This window comes from Gossypium raimondii, chromosome 12, assembly GCF_025698545.1.
Source record: "Gossypium raimondii isolate GPD5lz chromosome 12, ASM2569854v1, whole genome shotgun sequence".
NCBI classification, from domain to species: domain Eukaryota; kingdom Viridiplantae; phylum Streptophyta; class Magnoliopsida; order Malvales; family Malvaceae; genus Gossypium; species Gossypium raimondii.
The window spans coordinates 57114472-57132009 of record NC_068576.1 but is presented as its reverse complement, the minus strand read 5'-3'; the positions used below and the strand labels follow the sequence as shown (position 1 = coordinate 57132009).

Below are 17538 nucleotides of genomic sequence, written 5' to 3'. Positions count from 1 at the left end.
AGTAAACATTTTGGGTTGAATTTGTTATTATATTTGGATTTAAAATTCATCGAATGGTGGTTCTATTGAGATCTGTCACGGTTTTGTAGAATAAATAAAATGTTTTTCTGATTTAAAATTAATTGGAAACCATCTGAAAAATATTTGAAATATATGGATCCGACAAAAGATGATGTAAGTCTACAGGTTGGGTAGGTTAACTTTCTGGGGTTGAATGTTAAGTAGTATTAAAAGGGATAACATCAATCTAATTCTTGTAAATAACATCATTTTATATATAAAATAAATCAATGTGCATGACTAAATTAAAATTACAAACATTATTCGATTCCGAATATCTGAAATGTTTCAAGTTACATACAGTAAAGAATGAAGATAATTGCATCAACAAAATCTTTTAAAAATTGAAAACCAACCAAATAAAGTTGAAGGATAGACAATATCCAATTCATTATATTAGGGGTGTGCATTCTCTGATTCAGAGACGTATAGTGTGAATCAAATATCAAAACATAACAACACCTTTTAAATTGTTATTCTGAATCAATTAAAATTGCACAAAAATATTTTCTGATAAAAATTCAGCAGGTCAGCTATGAATGCAAAATTGGACCAAAAGGATAATTCTACCATCAAGTGTGTCTATCGAAAAACTTCTCGATCGCAACTGAGAATGCAGCAAAACCCACACAACCGACGCATGCAGCTTTCGGACCAGCTATCAACAATGCACGAGAGAAATGCGATGTAAGATAAATAGGGGAAACCCGAAACAGAACAAAATCATATAAGCTGTGCAAATGTGGGAGATTAACACTTGACAGTGGAACTGCATAGGCCCTGTACCAGGAGCCGGATTGCATTTCGCCCCATCTACTCAGAAAATGGGCAAATTAGTCCCAATATGTTAGATGAAAGTACAAATTGGTCATTCTGTTAAAAATTCCATCCGTTTCTACTATTAAAAACTGGTCCCTATACATAAGGTACACGTCTGGTTATTCCATCAGCCACGCTAATTTTTAATAGTACAAATGGATGAAATTTTTAACAGAAATGACCAATTTGCTCTTTGGTTTAAAGTACAATGACTAGTTTGCCTATCTTTTGAGTAGAGGGGGCAAAATACAATTTGACTCCTAGTACAAGGGCTTCTACGGTAATTTTACCGAAAACAATGTGAAGATGAGACATGAATAAGTATTTGTTGGAACCAACATTCATATGAGCAAAAAGCTTACTTAAACTAAAATTTTGCCTAACCAAGGATACTATTGGAAGAACGACACTTCTCCCGCTAGTTTTGGTTTTTCTTTTTCTTTCTCTTATGTTCAATTGTAGCAATTGTATTTGATAAAATCATTCTCAAAATTTCATTACATCAAATAGCTATCATTGAAGCTGCATTAAGGTTTCCTCATAAATGCAGGGCATATTTAGTAGCCTAATATCATGTGAAACGCCGAGGGCAGGGCGCTAAGGTTTTTAAGTGCCAGTTTAGAGGGTTCTAAAGTATGTGAAAAGTACACAAAGAAAAGGCAAAGTGAGAAAGCTCTCCGTAAGGCCTTTATTGGTTTCACTTAAATGAGTTTCAATGGCATATCACTCGAATGAAAAGAGACTAATGATTCTATATTAAACTTGGAATCCATAAGCCTAAGAGAGAGAAATGGCATACTAATTCTCCGACAGGAAAACATATCAGAAAACAACACAATTCAGTTCATTAGGCTTGAAGTAAATTGCTCTAGCCAATGTGTAGTAAATCATAGGGAGGATATGATAATAACGAATAATGCAAGGGCAAATATTCAGTAATATGTTCATATTTGTTTCAAATGCAAATTAAGGGAATGTGGTAAATCAATTGGTAACCAATGAAACCATTAATGAAAATGCCAAAATCGATCGACTAAGAAACGTGAAATATGAACACATCAACATTATTTTATCAAGACATTTCATACTGATATTAAAAGAAGAAAAAGGTCGACAGGTATAAGATGCTCGAAAGAATCAATAAAACAGTGTCTCAATAGCATTTCTGTTATACTATTCATAAACAACATATCCGAATCGAGTTTTCTTTAGTCATGTTAATTTACTTTATAAAAGAATGTCGGCTTGTTCATATTCAACATTTCTGATATATTAGCCTTAGCATTAACGGGTTTGTTAGCAAACAAGGTACAGCATTTCCACTCACATCAATCAATTTATAGAATAATGTCAACACGAAATCTACATTAGAAAGCTCCTTACTAAGATCATAGAGACCATCACAAGTAATAACAAGAAGAGTAAGAGAAAGTAGATACCTTTTGCCGACATAGTTCCCCCTGTTACACAACCGGCAACAACGGTATTCGTGGTGTCATGTTTCGCCCGAGCCTTTAAAAAGCAAACAACGGAATATGAAGTTCAGTTTCGAATTCGATTTCAATGTCTATGTGTGATGTGATTTTGATTTCTAGTTTCTATATATTACCTTCTCAACAACACATTCAACAGCAGAAAACACTACACCCATAACTGCAAATGTTTTTGCAGAACTCCAGCTTCTTGAACCCATTTGCTTCAAATTATAAAGTAATTGTTGCTTTCCACTCATTTGATCTTGCATTATAGGATTATCCAATGCACCCAAAAACATACCCATCATGAATCCAAGCCCGCCACCTGCAAATATAATCATATATATTAAAACCCTAAAACCTCACTTAAACCCTACAATAAATCGAAGGCAGTATAACGCAGAGGTTAAATCTTTATTGCTTTTTTTTTTCAAATAATTCCAAATAAAAACAACTTGACATCAAATTGGGATTTACATTTTTTTTCTTTATTGCCAAACAGATTATCATTCAAAAAGAATTTATTTAAAACAAAAACTATTGAAAATAAATAAATGAAAGCCGAATTGGGACTTTACCCATTACTCCACTGGCGACACTACGAACGGCACAGTTATTCCAAACTTCTTGGGCACGGATTTCCTCCATGCTTGGCATTCGAATAGCTTGAATTTGAGGCTGTTCTGCTTCATGTGAGCTTGGAACTTCGGTTTTTAACTCTTTTTCAGAGTTGGGCGCCGCCATTTTTAAAAGAACTCCAACTCTGCAGAAGAATACTGAGAAAAAAAATCTCAAGCGAATCAAAGCGGTGGTGGTGGGTTGAGCCGCCGAACTTGAGAGTTTCTTTCTAATGGTTAAAAAGGCAAACTAATATCCTTGGGCTGCAAGACGGAGTGTGGGAGTGCCAGTGTCACCCCACCGCGTATTTTAGCAGAATTAAACTGGGCTGGCCCCTTTTTCTTGAGTTTGCTTAACTGAGTTTTAAGTAGAGATATTAATGGGCCGGTAGTTCAGATGGGCTGGTCGATTTCGTCTGAGTTATTTTATTATTTTTAAATAATAAAACAAGTTCAACCCCTCTAGTTTTGAGTATCTCTTATATTTTTAGGTAAATATAATTGAAAATCTAAATTATCGGTTCATTGATTAATGGTGTTTATCTTTATACTCATGTTATGGGTTTGGTTGCAAGAAGTTGCAACATATACCCAATTTCACAATTATCTCAAGACAAGGAGGATAGTTTTTCTTCTAAATCTGATCTGCTCAAAAACTTTTTTTTTAAAGGTACACATCCTAAAATTATACATGAACTATGGTTTAATGTGTAATTGTATACATCAACTTTGATTTTGTGCAATTTTATACATGAAATTTTGATTTGATCTAATTCATATAAATTATTAACATAATTATTGATATAACATCATTTTATGTTTATATATTACATGTATGAATATAGAAATAAATTGATATATTTATTTCTTTAAATATATATGATTAAATCAAAATTAAAATTTGAACCACAATTAGAATTTATGTATATATTTACACATTAAATCGATATATGTTTGCTACTTGGAAAATCTCATGAATTTTCTTCAAACTTCCCTAGTTCACACTTTCACCAATGACGTCTTTGACCCATCCATGAAATATAAAAATATCTTATTCAAATTTCCCTAGTTCACACTTTCATCAATGACATCTTTACCCTACCTACTCAAAGTATTTCGTTAAAGAAAAAAAAAATATAAAAGTAATTTATTGGGTAAACTCTCCCAGACTTTCTTGCAAGAGACTAAGAACTTATTACAAGTTAGTCCCCATTATTTTCCAGGAAGACCAAAGACCTTAGTGATTAGAATGCAGACCAACTTTATGATATGTTGTCTTTTCCTTGACTTGTTCTATTTTCGTCTCCTCCAAATCTAAAAGCTATGGGACAAAAATTCCCATTATTTATGATTTTAGTTTATCTTGAAATTATAAAAATCCCACAAAAGTCGGATTATATTTTATTAAAAACTAAATTGGTTCTTTTTATTAAAAGTTTCATTCATTTGTATTGTTAAAACTAATGTGACTGACAGAATAACCAAATAGTAACATATGACATGCTATGTATATTTCATATTGACGTATAGAAACCCGTTTTTTAACAGCAACAATAGATAAAATTTTCTCTATTTTCTTCCTCTAATACTCATATGAAAAAGAAAAGAGATTGAAACTAACTATAATTATAATTCTATTGACCCAAAAAAAAAAACAACCTATAATTATAGTTTATAAAATCAACGTCCAAATATAAAAGCTATGGGACAACAGTCCATTGTGGGGACATCAAGTGGTAGATGATGAGACTTGGCACTTATGAGTTTAGCCAACCTTGAAATATTCGGAGGTACAGTATTATGTAGCCTTTAAAAGAAGAAGCAAATTCAAGTGGGGACTTCAAATTTGCCTTTTGATCAAACAAGTCTCCATTATGTCAAACCTGTTATGTTTTTCTCTTTTCCTCTTTTCCATTCTGAGTGCAGCCACTTCTCGGTCCATAAACGAGACCGAAACACAAGCGTTGCTTGCAATCAAGGCACGAATACTCATTGATCCCTACGAGGTCTTTGTTTCTTGGAATGGTTCTCGACATTTTTGCGACTGGCCAGGAGTAACTTGTGGTAGACGGCATAGACGTGTGACTGCCTTGCGTCTACCGTCACTCAATTTGGTAGGCGATCTATCTCCTTACATAGCTAATCTTACATTCCTTAAAGTGATCAACGTCGGGAACAATAGGTTCCGTGGTCCGATCCCTCGAGAAGTTACTAATTTGCATCGTTTAGAGGAATTGGTTCTTGCCAACAACTCTTTCCATGGTGAACTTCCAAGGCAACTTGCTCTTTGTTCAAACCTAAAATTTGTCAACTTAAACCAAAACGCTCTAGTAGGGGAAATACACGCTGAGCTCGGTTCTTTGTCCAAGCTCCGTATGCTTCAACTAGCCATGAATAACTTCACAGGGACAATTCCACCTTCAATAGGGAACATCTCTTCCCTTCAATATCTTTCGTTAATGCAGAACCAGCTTGAAGGACACATACCGATTGAGCTCGGTCATCTGTCAAACTTGCGATTTCTTCAATTGGCTTCAAATAAGTTCTCTGGTACAGTTCCTAAAGAACTATACAATATCTCATCCATTTTTTTCTTCGGTTTAGCTGATAACCAGTTACAAGGCCAGGTCCCTCCTTATATAAGCTTGAGCCTTCCTAACCTTAGGTTCATTTACCTTGGGAAAAACAAGTTTTCAGGGCCAATTCCAACATCAATAGCCAATGCCACTGGGCTCATACAACTCGATATGGGTTCAAACGAGTTGTCTGGACCGATACCGAACTTGGGAAGCCTTCAGAATCTACAAGCATTGAATTTCGGCGACAACTTCCTTGATAGCTCCAGTGATTTGAGTTTCCTCAGTTCATTGACTAATTGTACCAATCTTAGTCTCTTATGGTTATACAAAAATAACCTGACCGGTGTTTTGCCAGACTCGATCGGAAACCTCTCTACAAATCTCAACCAATTCCGGATCGAAACCAACTTCATATCTGGTACTATACCGAAAGGGATAGGAAACCTTGTAGGCTTGGAATACCTTGGATTGTTTGAAAACATGTTCACAAGCACCATCCCTGATTCTATAGGAAAAATTTCCAAGTTGAAATTTTTATACGCATACACAAATAGAATTACAGGGGAAATTCCTTTATCTTTAGGGAACATGACCCAACTAATTGCTCTTAGCATTGAGGATAATTTGTTACAAGAAAACATACCTGTAACAATGGGTAACTTCATTCACTTGGAACAATTGGATCTATCTCAGAATCGTCTAAACGGCACGATACCAAAGGAAGTTATTGGTCTCTGTTCGTCCATAATAGGCGTTAGCTTTGCTTCAAATGGTTTAACAGGGACTTTACCATCAGAGGTTGGAAACTGCAAAAATCTCATCTTGTTGGATGTATCAAACAATAATCTTTATGGGGAAATTCCTAGCTCGCTCGAGAATTGTTTGATGCTCGAGTTGCTTTCCCTGCAAGGAAACTCTTTTAATGGAACCATTCCTTCTTCATTCAAAAGATTAAGAAGCATACAAGTTCTTGATCTTTCGAATAATGATTTTTCAGGGCGAATACCGAAGTTTCTACCGAACTCCCTCTTGTCACTGATCTTAATCTGTCTTTCAATATGTTCGAAGGTGAAGTGGCCATGAATGGAGTGTTTGGCAACATAAGTGCATTCTCGGTTATTGGGAACAACAAGTTATGCGGAGGAATTAAGCCGCTTCGGTTGCCTGTTTGTCCTAGGGAAACCGAAACGAAAGGGAAGAACTTCCCACATAAGGTGATAATTGCAATCGCTGTCGTACTCTTTGTTGTTTGGTTCTCGATATGTCTCTTCGTGATCAAACAACGGGCTAACTCGTCACGAAAGAAAGAGGGCATTGCCTCCCCGTTGGATAAGAAACACCCGAAACTTTCCTACGCTGAACTCCTTCATGCGACCGATGGTTTCTCTTCAGCCAACTTAATCGGCAAAGGAAGATATGGTTCGGTCTATAAAGGTACTCTAACTTCCGACAGTCAAAAACCCATCGCTGTGAAAGTACTCGATCTCCAACAACGCGGTGCCGAGCGGACTTTCAAGTCCGAATGCCAAGTCCTTAAGAACCTTAAACATCGTAATCTTGTCAAGGTCATTACTTCTTGCTCAAGCATCGATTTTCAAGGCAACGATTTTAAAGCTTTGGTGTTGGAGTTCATGCCAAATGGGAGCTTAGAAACCTGGTTACATCCGAGTTCAACTGAGTTAAACCATTCAATGAGGCTAAATCTAACTCAGAGACTCAACATCGCCATTGATGTTGCTTTAGCATTGGATTATCTTCATTCCCAATTCGGCAAACCGGTGGTCCATTGTGATTTAAAGCCGAGCAACGTTCTTCTTGACGGTGACTTAACTGCTTATGTTAGTGATTTCGGACTAACGAAGTTTCTTACAATGACAGCTGAGTACTCCATTGGTGAGCAAAGCAGTTCCATTGGAATAAGAGGAACCATGGGATATATTCCTCCAGGTAAAAAGCTGAAATTTTAATCTTTTTACTCTAATTTGACCCTAAACTGATTCAGGGCTGAGTTTGATTCGGTCAGTTTTTTTGAGTTCTTCATAATAATTTATTTCAGTTACTAATTTTGGTTTTTAAATTTTTAGATTTTATTTTCATAAAATATATTGTAGTTTATGGATTTTGAATATTATTAGGTAAATTTTAAAATTTTTCCATAAATATTTATAAAAAAATTAAGTTAGAATAAATGATTGAGAAATCATTTTATATTTTAAATATAAAACATTTAGTTTAATGCCATAAAATTTAAAATTAATTATAAACTAAATAAAAATAGTATTTTATTCAATTAGGAACTTGTAAAAATATATTATTAGTTAAATATGATTTACTATAATTTTACATACCCTGATTAAGTAATCAAATAACAATAAAAATTAATGGACTTCACTTTAATATCAATTTAAACTTACTATGACATTGTAAAGGATTAAGTTATACTAAATTAAAATATATATAGATTAAAACTTAATTTCAGCATAACAGAGGAACTAATATCAGAATTAGACCTTTTGTATTTGATATTCATGTGAATGATGTTTGGAATTGCAGAATATGGACTGGGAAAGGAAGTATCCACATTCGGTGATGTGTACAGCTACGGCATCGTTTTAATGGAGCTTTTTACTGGCAAAAGACCCACTGACAGCATGTTTACGGGAGAGCTTAGCCTACGTGATTACGTTAAGGCGGCGCTGCCTGATCGTGAGGGCGAGATAGCCGATCCTTGGTTCAATTTTGAAAATGAAGCCTTCGATCAAAATGGCCAAAGCAGCGGCGGTGGCACCGGCAACGCTGGGAAATGGTTGGGCTCAGTCCTTGGCATCGGAGTCGCATGCTCTGCTGATTCACCGATTGAGCGAATGAAAATCGGAGATGTGCTGAGAGAGCTTGACAATGTTAGAAATAGGCTTATTGGAGATCACCGGAGAAGAAGAGCGTAGCAAGCATCAGTGCATCGATGAAGATGCAATAAATAACTGCATGAATAATAAATATGGGTGAATGTAGCTGAGAGGCGCTCTATTACAGAGAACTGATCAAATTAGTCCCTCTATTATTATATTATATGGATTAATTTACTATTGTACTATTAAAAATAATCAAATAAACCCAAATTGGAATAACACTAACATTGGCTGTTTAAAAAATATCATTTACTGGGTCAAAAGACTTGTCCAGTGCTTCTCAATTTCAATATTGAGCAAAATGGTCCCTATCAAATTTGAAAGTAAGCAACTAAGGACAATTTATCACGACGTTAATGTTTTTAGTCAATTATGCATAAATTTGACTGATATAATAGTAAATTTAGCCCTCAAAATTTACACATTCTATTAATTTAGTCTTGATTTAATAAATTTAACTTGCAACATTTGTGTAAATGTATAAAAATTGAGGTTAAATTTGTTGGTTTTTTAGAACCAATGCCAAATTGACAAGATATGTAAATACCAAGGGCTAAAATTGTTATTATACTAATCAAAATATGCGCCGAGATAATTGTCCTTAGTTGCTCATATTCAAATTTGACATGGAGTAAATTGTTTCGATTTTTTTTAGAGAGACCAATTTGCTCAATTTCAAAATTGAAAAGGATTGGAAAGGTCTTTTTACCCATTTATTATTTAACAAAGTTAATATTTTAAAAGTTTTATGGTTCTGTAAATGAAATATTTTGTTTAGATTTGAACTCCAATTGAAAAAGAAATAATTTTCAAGACAATTTTATACGGTAAATATTAATTTTGTTACAATTTGGACTTATTTGATTATTTTTAATAATATAGGTGCTAAATTAATCCATTTAATTATAGAGACTAATTTGTTCCAAGTCCTTATAACACAAGAACCTCCCGAGTACTTTAACCATTAAATATGTTTGAAATATACGTAATGCAATCTAGTAGCTCAACTCAAAATTCATTGATGTATACTATTATTTGAGCTCCAGCTCGACTCGAAATGATATTGAATTTTTTGAGTTTAGTTCAATTAAGTTCGTTTAAATAATTTATATACTCGAGTTTGGGTTTAAGCTTGAATTCTTTTTATATACTTTTATTATTATCAAATAATGAATTATGAACTATTAAGTATAAACAAAAGATTTGATTAAATTGGACCTAGTCTGTAGCTCGTATAAATTGCAAATATAATTTTGATGATGTCATGCAGCATCAAATTTAACAATTTAATCATTTAAATAAAAATTTTAAAATAATTTAATGACTATTTTATAATTTTTAAAATTAAACTATTAAAACATTAATTTGCTAATTACTGATTAATTAATGATTTTATTACATGATATGGTTAACTTTTTTATATATAGAATTGCAGAATTTCTCGACAAACAAAGCGTCATTCACGGCATATTTCTTAGTTTACTAATAAATTTTCCTTCATTTTCTTTAAAAATTCTAAAATTCATGCTTTAATATAAAAATATTCGTGGGACTAATTTAAATAAAAATATTTAAATCCCAATATAAAAAAGAATTGTGAAATTCAGAATCCAAATAATGATTTAATCTAATTAATTAATGATTTTATTACATGATATAGTTTACTTTTTTATAAATAGAATAGAATTGCAATATTTCTCGACAAACAAAGCGTCATTCATGCCCTAATTTCTTAGTCAAACCCTCCACTAATTATAACGACGACCAATTCACGTCCAGTTATTTCCCGTACTGGTTACCGATTCTCCCGGTCACTATCCTAGGATATTACCCCCATCGCTGGGTCCCACAGCATCTCTCCCCGTTTCCGTCCTACACTTTTCTTATAACTTAAGAAAGTTTCTTTTCAGCCAAGACAGATCAGGTACCTTCTCTTTTTCAATTAGTCCCAAACTTTTGCTTATATTTATAATTAGTCCCTAACTTTTAAAACATTTTAATTGAGTTCTCAAAGTATTGTTATTGTATTAATTTGGGTCTTTCAATTAACCTAGTTGTCAATTTATGTGCTAAATAATGGTTTGGATTTAATGTGAAGATATTTAAAACATGTGAATTAAATTGTAAATACATATATACTTTAGTTGAAGTGGCAGGAAGGGACCTTTCCCCTTAACTAAATGGTATATTATCAACTTTAGTCTCTTTTAGTTACAAGATATTCAATTTAAGCCCCTTTTAAAACAAAATTTTTACCTTTGAGATCCCAATTTTTTTTCAATAGGCTTACACGTATTTACAAATTGATTCACATCAGGTTTGAGTTGGTGTTTATCATCATAGATGATAACTAAGCTAATGGAATAACCAGATTGATTTGATACTAATATTTTGAGAACCCAATTGAAATATTTGGAAGTTGGAAATCAATTTAAAGTTTGGCTTCTCGTGAAATTAACTCAAATTAAATGAGAGTAAATTCCATATTTGGTCATTCAATTTTCATAAGTTTTCATTTTAGGCACCAAAAGTTAAAAAAAAATATATTTTAGGCACTATCGTTAACAAATATTTTCATTTTGGTCACCCACTGGTAATTCAATGTTCATTTTAATCTCCCAACTTTAGTAAATTTTTATTTTAGTCACTCATTTTATATTTTTAACTTCCTTTATTTTATTTTGTGAAGTAATTTTTGTTTTTTCTATTTAAAAGGGAAAACTCGTGTTTTACATAAAATTACCTCGATTTTTATAAGGAAAAACTTAGGTGACTAAAATGAGTATAAAATAACATTGTCTAACCCCAAATTAACGATGGCGACCAAAATGAAAAATAGTTTTTAACGGCAGTGCTTAAAACTTAACTTTTTTATTTTCAGTACCTAAAATGAAAACCTATGGAAATTTGATGACTAACTAAATAGTTTACCCTTAAATTTTAATAATAAAACCAACTTAAATGTAAATTTAATATTTTATTTATTTTGAATTTTGGTTTGGTAAAGTTAAAACTAGGGGAAAAAGCTCTTCTTTCTTTTGGGTATAAATACAAAGTGGAGACCGAAAAAAACAAATGGCAGATTCTCCAGGCTCAGAAAAAACGAAGAGCTCATCGTTGATGGATAACTTATTGGGCCTTCTTCGGGTTCGGATCAAACGGGGCGTTAACCTCGCCGTTCGTGATGTTCGAAGCAGCGATCCTTACGTTGTTGTTAAATTGGATAAACAGGTCCGTTTTTATTTATTCGTAATGCAGGGAAATTCGTTTTTTTGGGGGTGAAGCTATATGTTATTTTATGATGAAAATCACTTTGTTGCTACGAATTGCCTCCTAAGAGCTTTAGAATTTTGTGTTTTTATCAAAATTCAGAACTCAAAAGCAACTAGATATTTAAATTTAAATAATAATAAAAAGGAATTTTAGTGTTTTTATATGGTTTAGATTCTTTTCTTCTTTGGCTGAATTTGATTATTGAATGTATGGAAATTAATAAGGTGAAAATAGGGTTCTTTTGATTGATGAATCTCAAAGATTTAAAAAAAAATTGGAAAAGTCCTAGTTCATCCAAGTTGACTTTCAAATTGAATCTCACTGTAAAATCAGCAATAATCTTGGAAAATTCGATGTTACTCATTAGATTGAAGGTAACAATTTATAATTTTTTTAACCATTTAAAATTATGGATTGTATGAAGATCATCCACAGTATTCATTCCTTTCATCGAACAATCTTGAATCGAGAAGCCCTCATTTTCTTTTATACCGTAATTCCCTTTAGTCTTACTTGGACTGTGCAGCCTGAACATGATATCGTAATTCCCATTTTTCACGGTTTTTTGTTTTTAGAGTCATTTTCAAGCAACTTGCTCAGTTCTAATTTTTTTCGTGTGTAACTATTGCTTGCAGAAATTGAAGACTCGTGTAATAAAGAGGGATGTTAATCCTGAGTGGAATGAGGATTTAACTCTTTCCATAACAGATCCTAGTACTCCAATAAGACTGGTAAGTTTTCAACTACTAGTTACTATATCGATGGAGTGCATAACAGAAATCTGGTTTGATAAACCAACACTCGGATCATATAGGAGAACATTCTGTGCTTAGATTCTGAAGCTGCATCTTTTCCTAGATAACCATTCCCAATGTTCTATAGCTTCTAGATTTTCATTGGAACCAATTTTTTACCGATGCAGAACGATGCTTGTTACCTATATATATTAGCAAAACATTTATGGTTTCAACTAGTAATTAGGAATTTGCACAATGCGTGTATATGTATTTCATTTTCCACTATTAGATATGTTAAACCTTGATCTTTATATTGCAAGATAGCTCATGTTCTGTTGATTTTGATTCTATTACTTCATTAAAATATGGAACTCATTTTTGGTTCATCTCAGTTGCTGATTCTCTATTAATCTTTAATATAAGTTTTTGATCGACTCATTGTTTATACGCTTAAATTGCTGTTTTCCTTCTTAATGATGCTAATGCTATTTCATTATTATTATTTCCTTGAGGGGGTTAATGTCTGTTCTTTGCAGAGGTGTTATTAGTGAAAACTGCCAAAACAGTAATTAATGTCAACATATGCTGATACCAAATTTATTTTTCTAGTTGTTTAACCATCGAGGAACTATATGAGCATTTTGCTGTTTTAGTCGTTTCTTGTGTAGTTGCCCTTCTGCCAATTTTCACATTGATGATAGATGGCAAAATTGGCTTAAAAAATAGAATATTTGCCTGCATGCATGATCGGTTCATATAGCATCGGTTTTAATGAACAAAAGTAAACAAAACAAGAAAGAACAAGCGTAAATCAATGTGCTTCTAGCCCGGTTTTTTTTTATTTGCTTGTTTTTCATTTACTTCTAATTTCCTACTGATACTAATATTCGTGCTGGCAAGAAAATCAAATAAAGCCAATGGAATGCTTAGAAATTTCTTATTTGTAATTATTTTTGAAGTATTGTGAATTTGTAGGCTTATATCTACCCTTGAATCTTCTTGCTCTCTCTATTAGTGCTATGATCATGTTTTGTTCTTTTGTCATTTTAATGTACAAGGCCATTTCTGCCATTAGTGTCATTCACAGTAATTTTCTGTTCTGCACGACTCCAGACAGTTTATGACCATGACACTTTTAGCAAGGATGACAAAATGGGAAATGCAGAGGTTGACATCAGGCCGTACATAGAAGCCTTGAAAGTGGATGTGGATGGTATCCCGAATGGAACCACGATAGCCAGAGTGCAACCTTGCAGGACCAACTGCCTGTCCGAGGAGAGTGCCATCACTTTGGTCGACGGGAAGGTTGTGCAAGACATTTGCCTCCGATTGAGAAACGTGGAGTGCGGTGAAGTGGAAATCCAACTTCAATGGATTGAACTTCCCGGGTCTAAAGGTTTATTATGAAGTGTGTGTTCATAAAAATGCTGTTTCGTTCCATATTGTTATGTTTTTTGTTGCAGGTTTGGGGAGCTTCTAATACCGGGCACCGTTTGAGTTTTCTGCCGAGGTTGGTTTTGTTCTTTTTGAAACGGTTTGAATATGTAGTTAAAATATATCTAATAGTAGCAGTTGAACTTGGCTCGTATGTAGGATTGAACAAAAATATTGGTAATTATTTCACAACCGATACGCCCCTAAGTGAAGTAATTGCCTTTTGTACAATTTAATTTTCTGAGCTTAAGGTCTTTGTCAGAAGCTTTTCCTTTTTGAACATTCTTCAATACTTATTTTATGATTCTGTAAATATTGGATTATGAAATTATACTTCTTACTTGTTTTTATATACTAATTGAGGATAAAAAATTGTCTAATTCGAAGACGTAGAGATAACAAATTGATCACTAAGCAGGTCAGATAGGTAGGTAAAAGTATAATGGAAGTCTTGTACTGAGCCAAGATGTATTTTGTCCCTTTTATTCAAGAAATGGACAAAGAGGTCCTTTTTTGTTTAACTTTTATCCATTTGTAGTGTTAAAAATTGGCGTAGTTGATAAAATAACCAGGCAGTGATATGTGATGTGTCATATGTATCTCATATTGATGTACAATGATTGATTTTTAACAGAAAAAATGAATGAAATTTTTAACAGAATGATTAATTTGTTCCTTATTCTAACATGTAAGGATCAGTTTGTCCACATTTTGTGTAGAAGGGTAAAATGCAATATGATTCCTATTACAAGAGTTTTCATGATATTTTTGACTAGATAAGTTAGTGCACTTAGACAAACAATCAATGATCATGTGCTGAAGAGTTCATCAATAGGTCAAATGCTACCGCTCTTATGCCGGTTATCCTTTCTACTCTTTTTCTTGGAACACATTTAAAACTTATGTATACTTTTGTGGGGGCGACACCTAGGTTCCGGGTCTAGATCACCATTTCCGACCAGCCACTTTCAGGCGTAGCCCTCAAAAGACATCAACAAATCTAATATGGCGTGGCATCAAAATGATCATAAATGCTAATTCTCCTAAGTTCTCTATTGTTAGAGTAGACGGTGGTTTCGATAATAGGAAAATTACAATTAATATATATAGTAAAATTAATTTGATTTTTTTTAAAAATGATGAAAATATAAATTTATAATTTAATTTTGACCTTTCTAAAAGAATATTTGGATTTGCACTTGATTTAGAGGAATGGTAAGGTTGAATTCATTAAAGAAGAAGAAGAAACGGAACCACTTGTCCCCCTTATCAAATTGCCGGCAGTGGAATATCATTGAGACTTCAATTTGTTGATCATAGGTTGTAAAGTTATATATCCTAAAGGTGTAAGAACATGAAAGATATCTCATTTGTTGTTTGAAAATGACCTCTTTTTGGTTTTCACCAAAAAGTTCACATGACTTTGTGGAAAAACACCATTTCAAAGATTCTGCTTTCATTTCACTAATTTCTGCAAATGGATTCCAACAAAAAATTGAGGTTTTCCATTGAAGTGGTGTTGGCAAAGAGATGTAACACCAAAACAATGGTACATTTTATTCCTTGAATACCTCTTACTTGGCAAGTGGGAATTGCATTTAAGTGCGGAAAGTCGTTAAGAGGTTTTGTGAGGTTCTGGTTCTTGGGGAAGTGAGTCTCAATAATTTTAGTGTTTTTTTTTCTAATTTCTGAGAGATTCTAATGTTGTTCATAGCCAGGTATCCATATATAGAGGTTTAGAGACTGAGTTATGATGGGCGTCGTGAGCTTGAACAAGTCTTTTCAGGGTCTTCTTGTTTGCATGGCGGTTGACTCTTGTGCTATATAGATGATAACCAATATTTGTTCTCTTGGCCGACTCTGAGTGAGCAACAAAGGGTAAAGCTCTTAGCTCTATCATTCTCAACCTGGCTTGCTACTCTTCATTCTTACGGCCATGGATGGTGGTTGTGTAAGGAGTCGTCAAGAGGTTTTTAGCAGTTTTGGGAGATTCTGGGTTTCTAGGAAATGGAGTCTTAATATTTTAGTGTTTTTTTTTTAAAGTTTCTCAGAGATTCTAATCTTCATGGTCTACATATCCATTGCTAGGTGTCCATACGTGGCGGCTTAGAGACGAGCAAAGTAAAAAAGAATTTCAAAGGGATGGAAATTAAATTATGTATATCTTATTAGAGTTAAAATATTATTTTATATTTTTTTTAAATTTTAAGGATTAAATTAAAATTTTATATTTAGATGGTAAAGTATAATAGTATAAAAATTTTAAAAATAGATATTTTATACCTGTATTTAGACATAATTAGCAAGTCATAAGGAGCGGAGTTAAGGAGAGTTAGTAGGGGCTCCAATTTCCCTAAAATAAAAATTTCACTTTTAGTTTTTTATAATTTTAAATTAGTATATGGTAAAATTATACTTTTAACTCTTTTAAATTGAGAAAAGAAATTAATTTAATCTTTTAAAAATTATAAAGATATAGACTATTAAAATGATAAAATTTCACTTTTATTATCGCAAAAGTATACAATGTAATTCTAAATTTCTGGAATCCTGTTGAAAATAGGTGACAACTAATATTTGCTCCCTTAGCCACAAAGGCTAAAGCTCTTCACTCCATCATTCTGAAGCTGGGTTGAAAGTATTGAAACTTAGGAAGATTGGTATTATTTGAGGTCATTATCATATAATAAATATTTCTTTTGTTGGGGGAAATGTGACATATTTAATTATGATTGATGGGATTTAGAAATTCCTATTTTCAATAATTTTCTTGCACATTGTTTTGTTTGATAAACAAAAACCACATTTTTTAATCCATTTACTATCAATATTAGGGTCAAAATATACTTAATAATTTAAACCAAGAAATGGTCTTCTTCTTTTAAGAGATAGCCAACAAGCCACGTTATCCCAATTCCAATAAACCCTAATCTCTAATAAATCGATAATCCGATTTTAATTTCCTATGTTGATGGGAAGAATGAAAAGCGAGCATATCATCTCGAATGAGGAGGAAAATCTAGCAATTCATTAAAATTAAATGTTTAAATGTTAGATGTTTTAAACTTATCCGTGTTAGGACACTTGACAAGTTTAAAAGACATTTGAACAGTAAATTTACTATCAACAAGTCGAGAGGTCACTTGTGAACTCACTTTCCTGAGATGATTGCCCAGACAACAGATGGCCTAATCTTCATTGGAAGCATAAAGTCTTTGGGTTACCAAACATCACACGGATTTAAGATACTCCAGGAATGATGAAGAAAGGATCGACCCTTCAAGAATACTAAATCTACACTACGTCAACACACTCTTAGCTCTCAACCTTTACATTCTCTTTACCACCACCCTTCATAACCTCCAGCTCTCCACTCGACTGGATGAATCGGCCTCCGTAGCAATCACTCTCCTCTCCTCATTACTCCTTTATTGTTGTACACTGTATCAACACTAGATAAAAGTATCATAATTATGATATTAGGAGTCAGATTGTATTTGTTCCATCTACATGAAAAATGGTCAAACTAGTCCCTGTATGTTAGATCAAAGAGTAAATTGGTTCATTTGTTAAAAATATCATCTATTTTTACTGTTAAAAACTGGTCCTTATCCATTAGCCACATCGGTTTTTAT

The 17538-nt window shown here is 33.0% G+C and overlaps 4 protein-coding genes across 4 annotated transcripts; 3 read left to right on the top strand and 1 right to left on the bottom strand.

Moving 5' to 3' along the window:
• Positions 1–420: 420 nt before the first annotated feature.
• LOC105765673 (mitochondrial import inner membrane translocase subunit TIM22-4) lies at positions 421–3253 on the bottom strand. Its single transcript, XM_012584876.2, has 4 exons — positions 2933–3253; positions 2489–2679; positions 2319–2391; positions 421–718 (listed from the first exon to the last, which is right to left on the bottom strand). Exons 1-4 carry the CDS (start codon positions 3096–3098, stop codon positions 633–635), a joined length of 516 nt encoding a protein of 171 aa, XP_012440330.1. The 5' UTR covers positions 3099–3253; the 3' UTR covers positions 421–632.
• Positions 3254–4673: 1420 nt separating this feature from the next.
• On the top strand, positions 4674–6473 carry LOC128035538 (putative receptor-like protein kinase At3g47110). The gene is made up of 3 exons (XM_052625324.1): positions 4674–4707; positions 4898–6348; positions 6417–6473. The coding sequence occupies exons 1-3, from the start codon at positions 4674–4676 to the stop codon at positions 6471–6473; spliced, it is 1542 nt and encodes a 513-aa protein (XP_052481284.1).
• On the top strand, positions 4837–8661 carry LOC105765672 (probable LRR receptor-like serine/threonine-protein kinase At3g47570). Its single transcript, XM_052625048.1, has 2 exons — positions 4837–7497; positions 8104–8661. The coding sequence occupies exons 1-2, from the start codon at positions 6609–6611 to the stop codon at positions 8493–8495; spliced, it is 1281 nt and encodes a 426-aa protein (XP_052481008.1). The 5' UTR covers positions 4837–6608; the 3' UTR covers positions 8496–8661.
• A 2832-nt stretch (positions 8662–11493) lies between these two features.
• LOC105765671 (protein C2-DOMAIN ABA-RELATED 4) lies at positions 11494–14255 on the top strand. Its single transcript, XM_012584875.2, has 3 exons — positions 11494–11690; positions 12368–12463; positions 13583–14255. The coding sequence occupies exons 1-3, from the start codon at positions 11535–11537 to the stop codon at positions 13874–13876; spliced, it is 546 nt and encodes a 181-aa protein (XP_012440329.1). The 5' UTR covers positions 11494–11534; the 3' UTR covers positions 13877–14255.
• Positions 14256–17538: the final 3283 nt, after the last annotated feature.

What these genes read in the sequence shown, in the direction of transcription:
- LOC105765673 (XM_012584876.2), bottom strand. Translation starts at nt 3,098, where the DNA reads ATGGCGGCGCCCAACTCTGAAAAAGAGTTAAAAACCGAAGTTCCAAGC. An exon ending in TGTCGCCAGTGGAGTAATGG is followed by an intron (nt 2,680 to 2,932) that starts GTAAAGTCCCAA and finishes TTATATTTGCAG; the next exon opens with GTGGCGGGCTTGGATTCATG. An exon ending in GGGAACTATGTCGGCAAAAG is followed by an intron (nt 719 to 2,318) that starts GTATCTACTTTC and finishes CATTGTTGATAG; the next exon opens with CTGGTCCGAAAGCTGCATGC.
- LOC128035538 (XM_052625324.1), top strand. Translation starts at nt 4,674, where the DNA reads ATGGGACAACAGTCCATTGTGGGGACATCAAGTG. An exon ending in CATTGTGGGGACATCAAGTG is followed by an intron (nt 4,708 to 4,897) that starts GTAGATGATGAG and finishes TTCTGAGTGCAG; the next exon opens with CCACTTCTCGGTCCATAAAC. An exon ending in CAGGGACTTTACCATCAGAG is followed by an intron (nt 6,349 to 6,416) that starts GTTGGAAACTGC and finishes GGAAATTCCTAG; the next exon opens with CTCGCTCGAGAATTGTTTGA.
- LOC105765672 (XM_052625048.1), top strand. Translation starts at nt 6,609, where the DNA reads ATGTTCGAAGGTGAAGTGGCCATGAATGGAGTGTTTGGCAACATAAGT. An exon ending in CATGGGATATATTCCTCCAG is followed by an intron (nt 7,498 to 8,103) that starts GTAAAAAGCTGA and finishes TTGGAATTGCAG; the next exon opens with AATATGGACTGGGAAAGGAA.
- LOC105765671 (XM_012584875.2), top strand. Translation starts at nt 11,535, where the DNA reads ATGGCAGATTCTCCAGGCTCAGAAAAAACGAAGAGCTCATCGTTGATG. An exon ending in TTGTTAAATTGGATAAACAG is followed by an intron (nt 11,691 to 12,367) that starts GTCCGTTTTTAT and finishes TATTGCTTGCAG; the next exon opens with AAATTGAAGACTCGTGTAAT. An exon ending in CTAGTACTCCAATAAGACTG is followed by an intron (nt 12,464 to 13,582) that starts GTAAGTTTTCAA and finishes GCACGACTCCAG; the next exon opens with ACAGTTTATGACCATGACAC.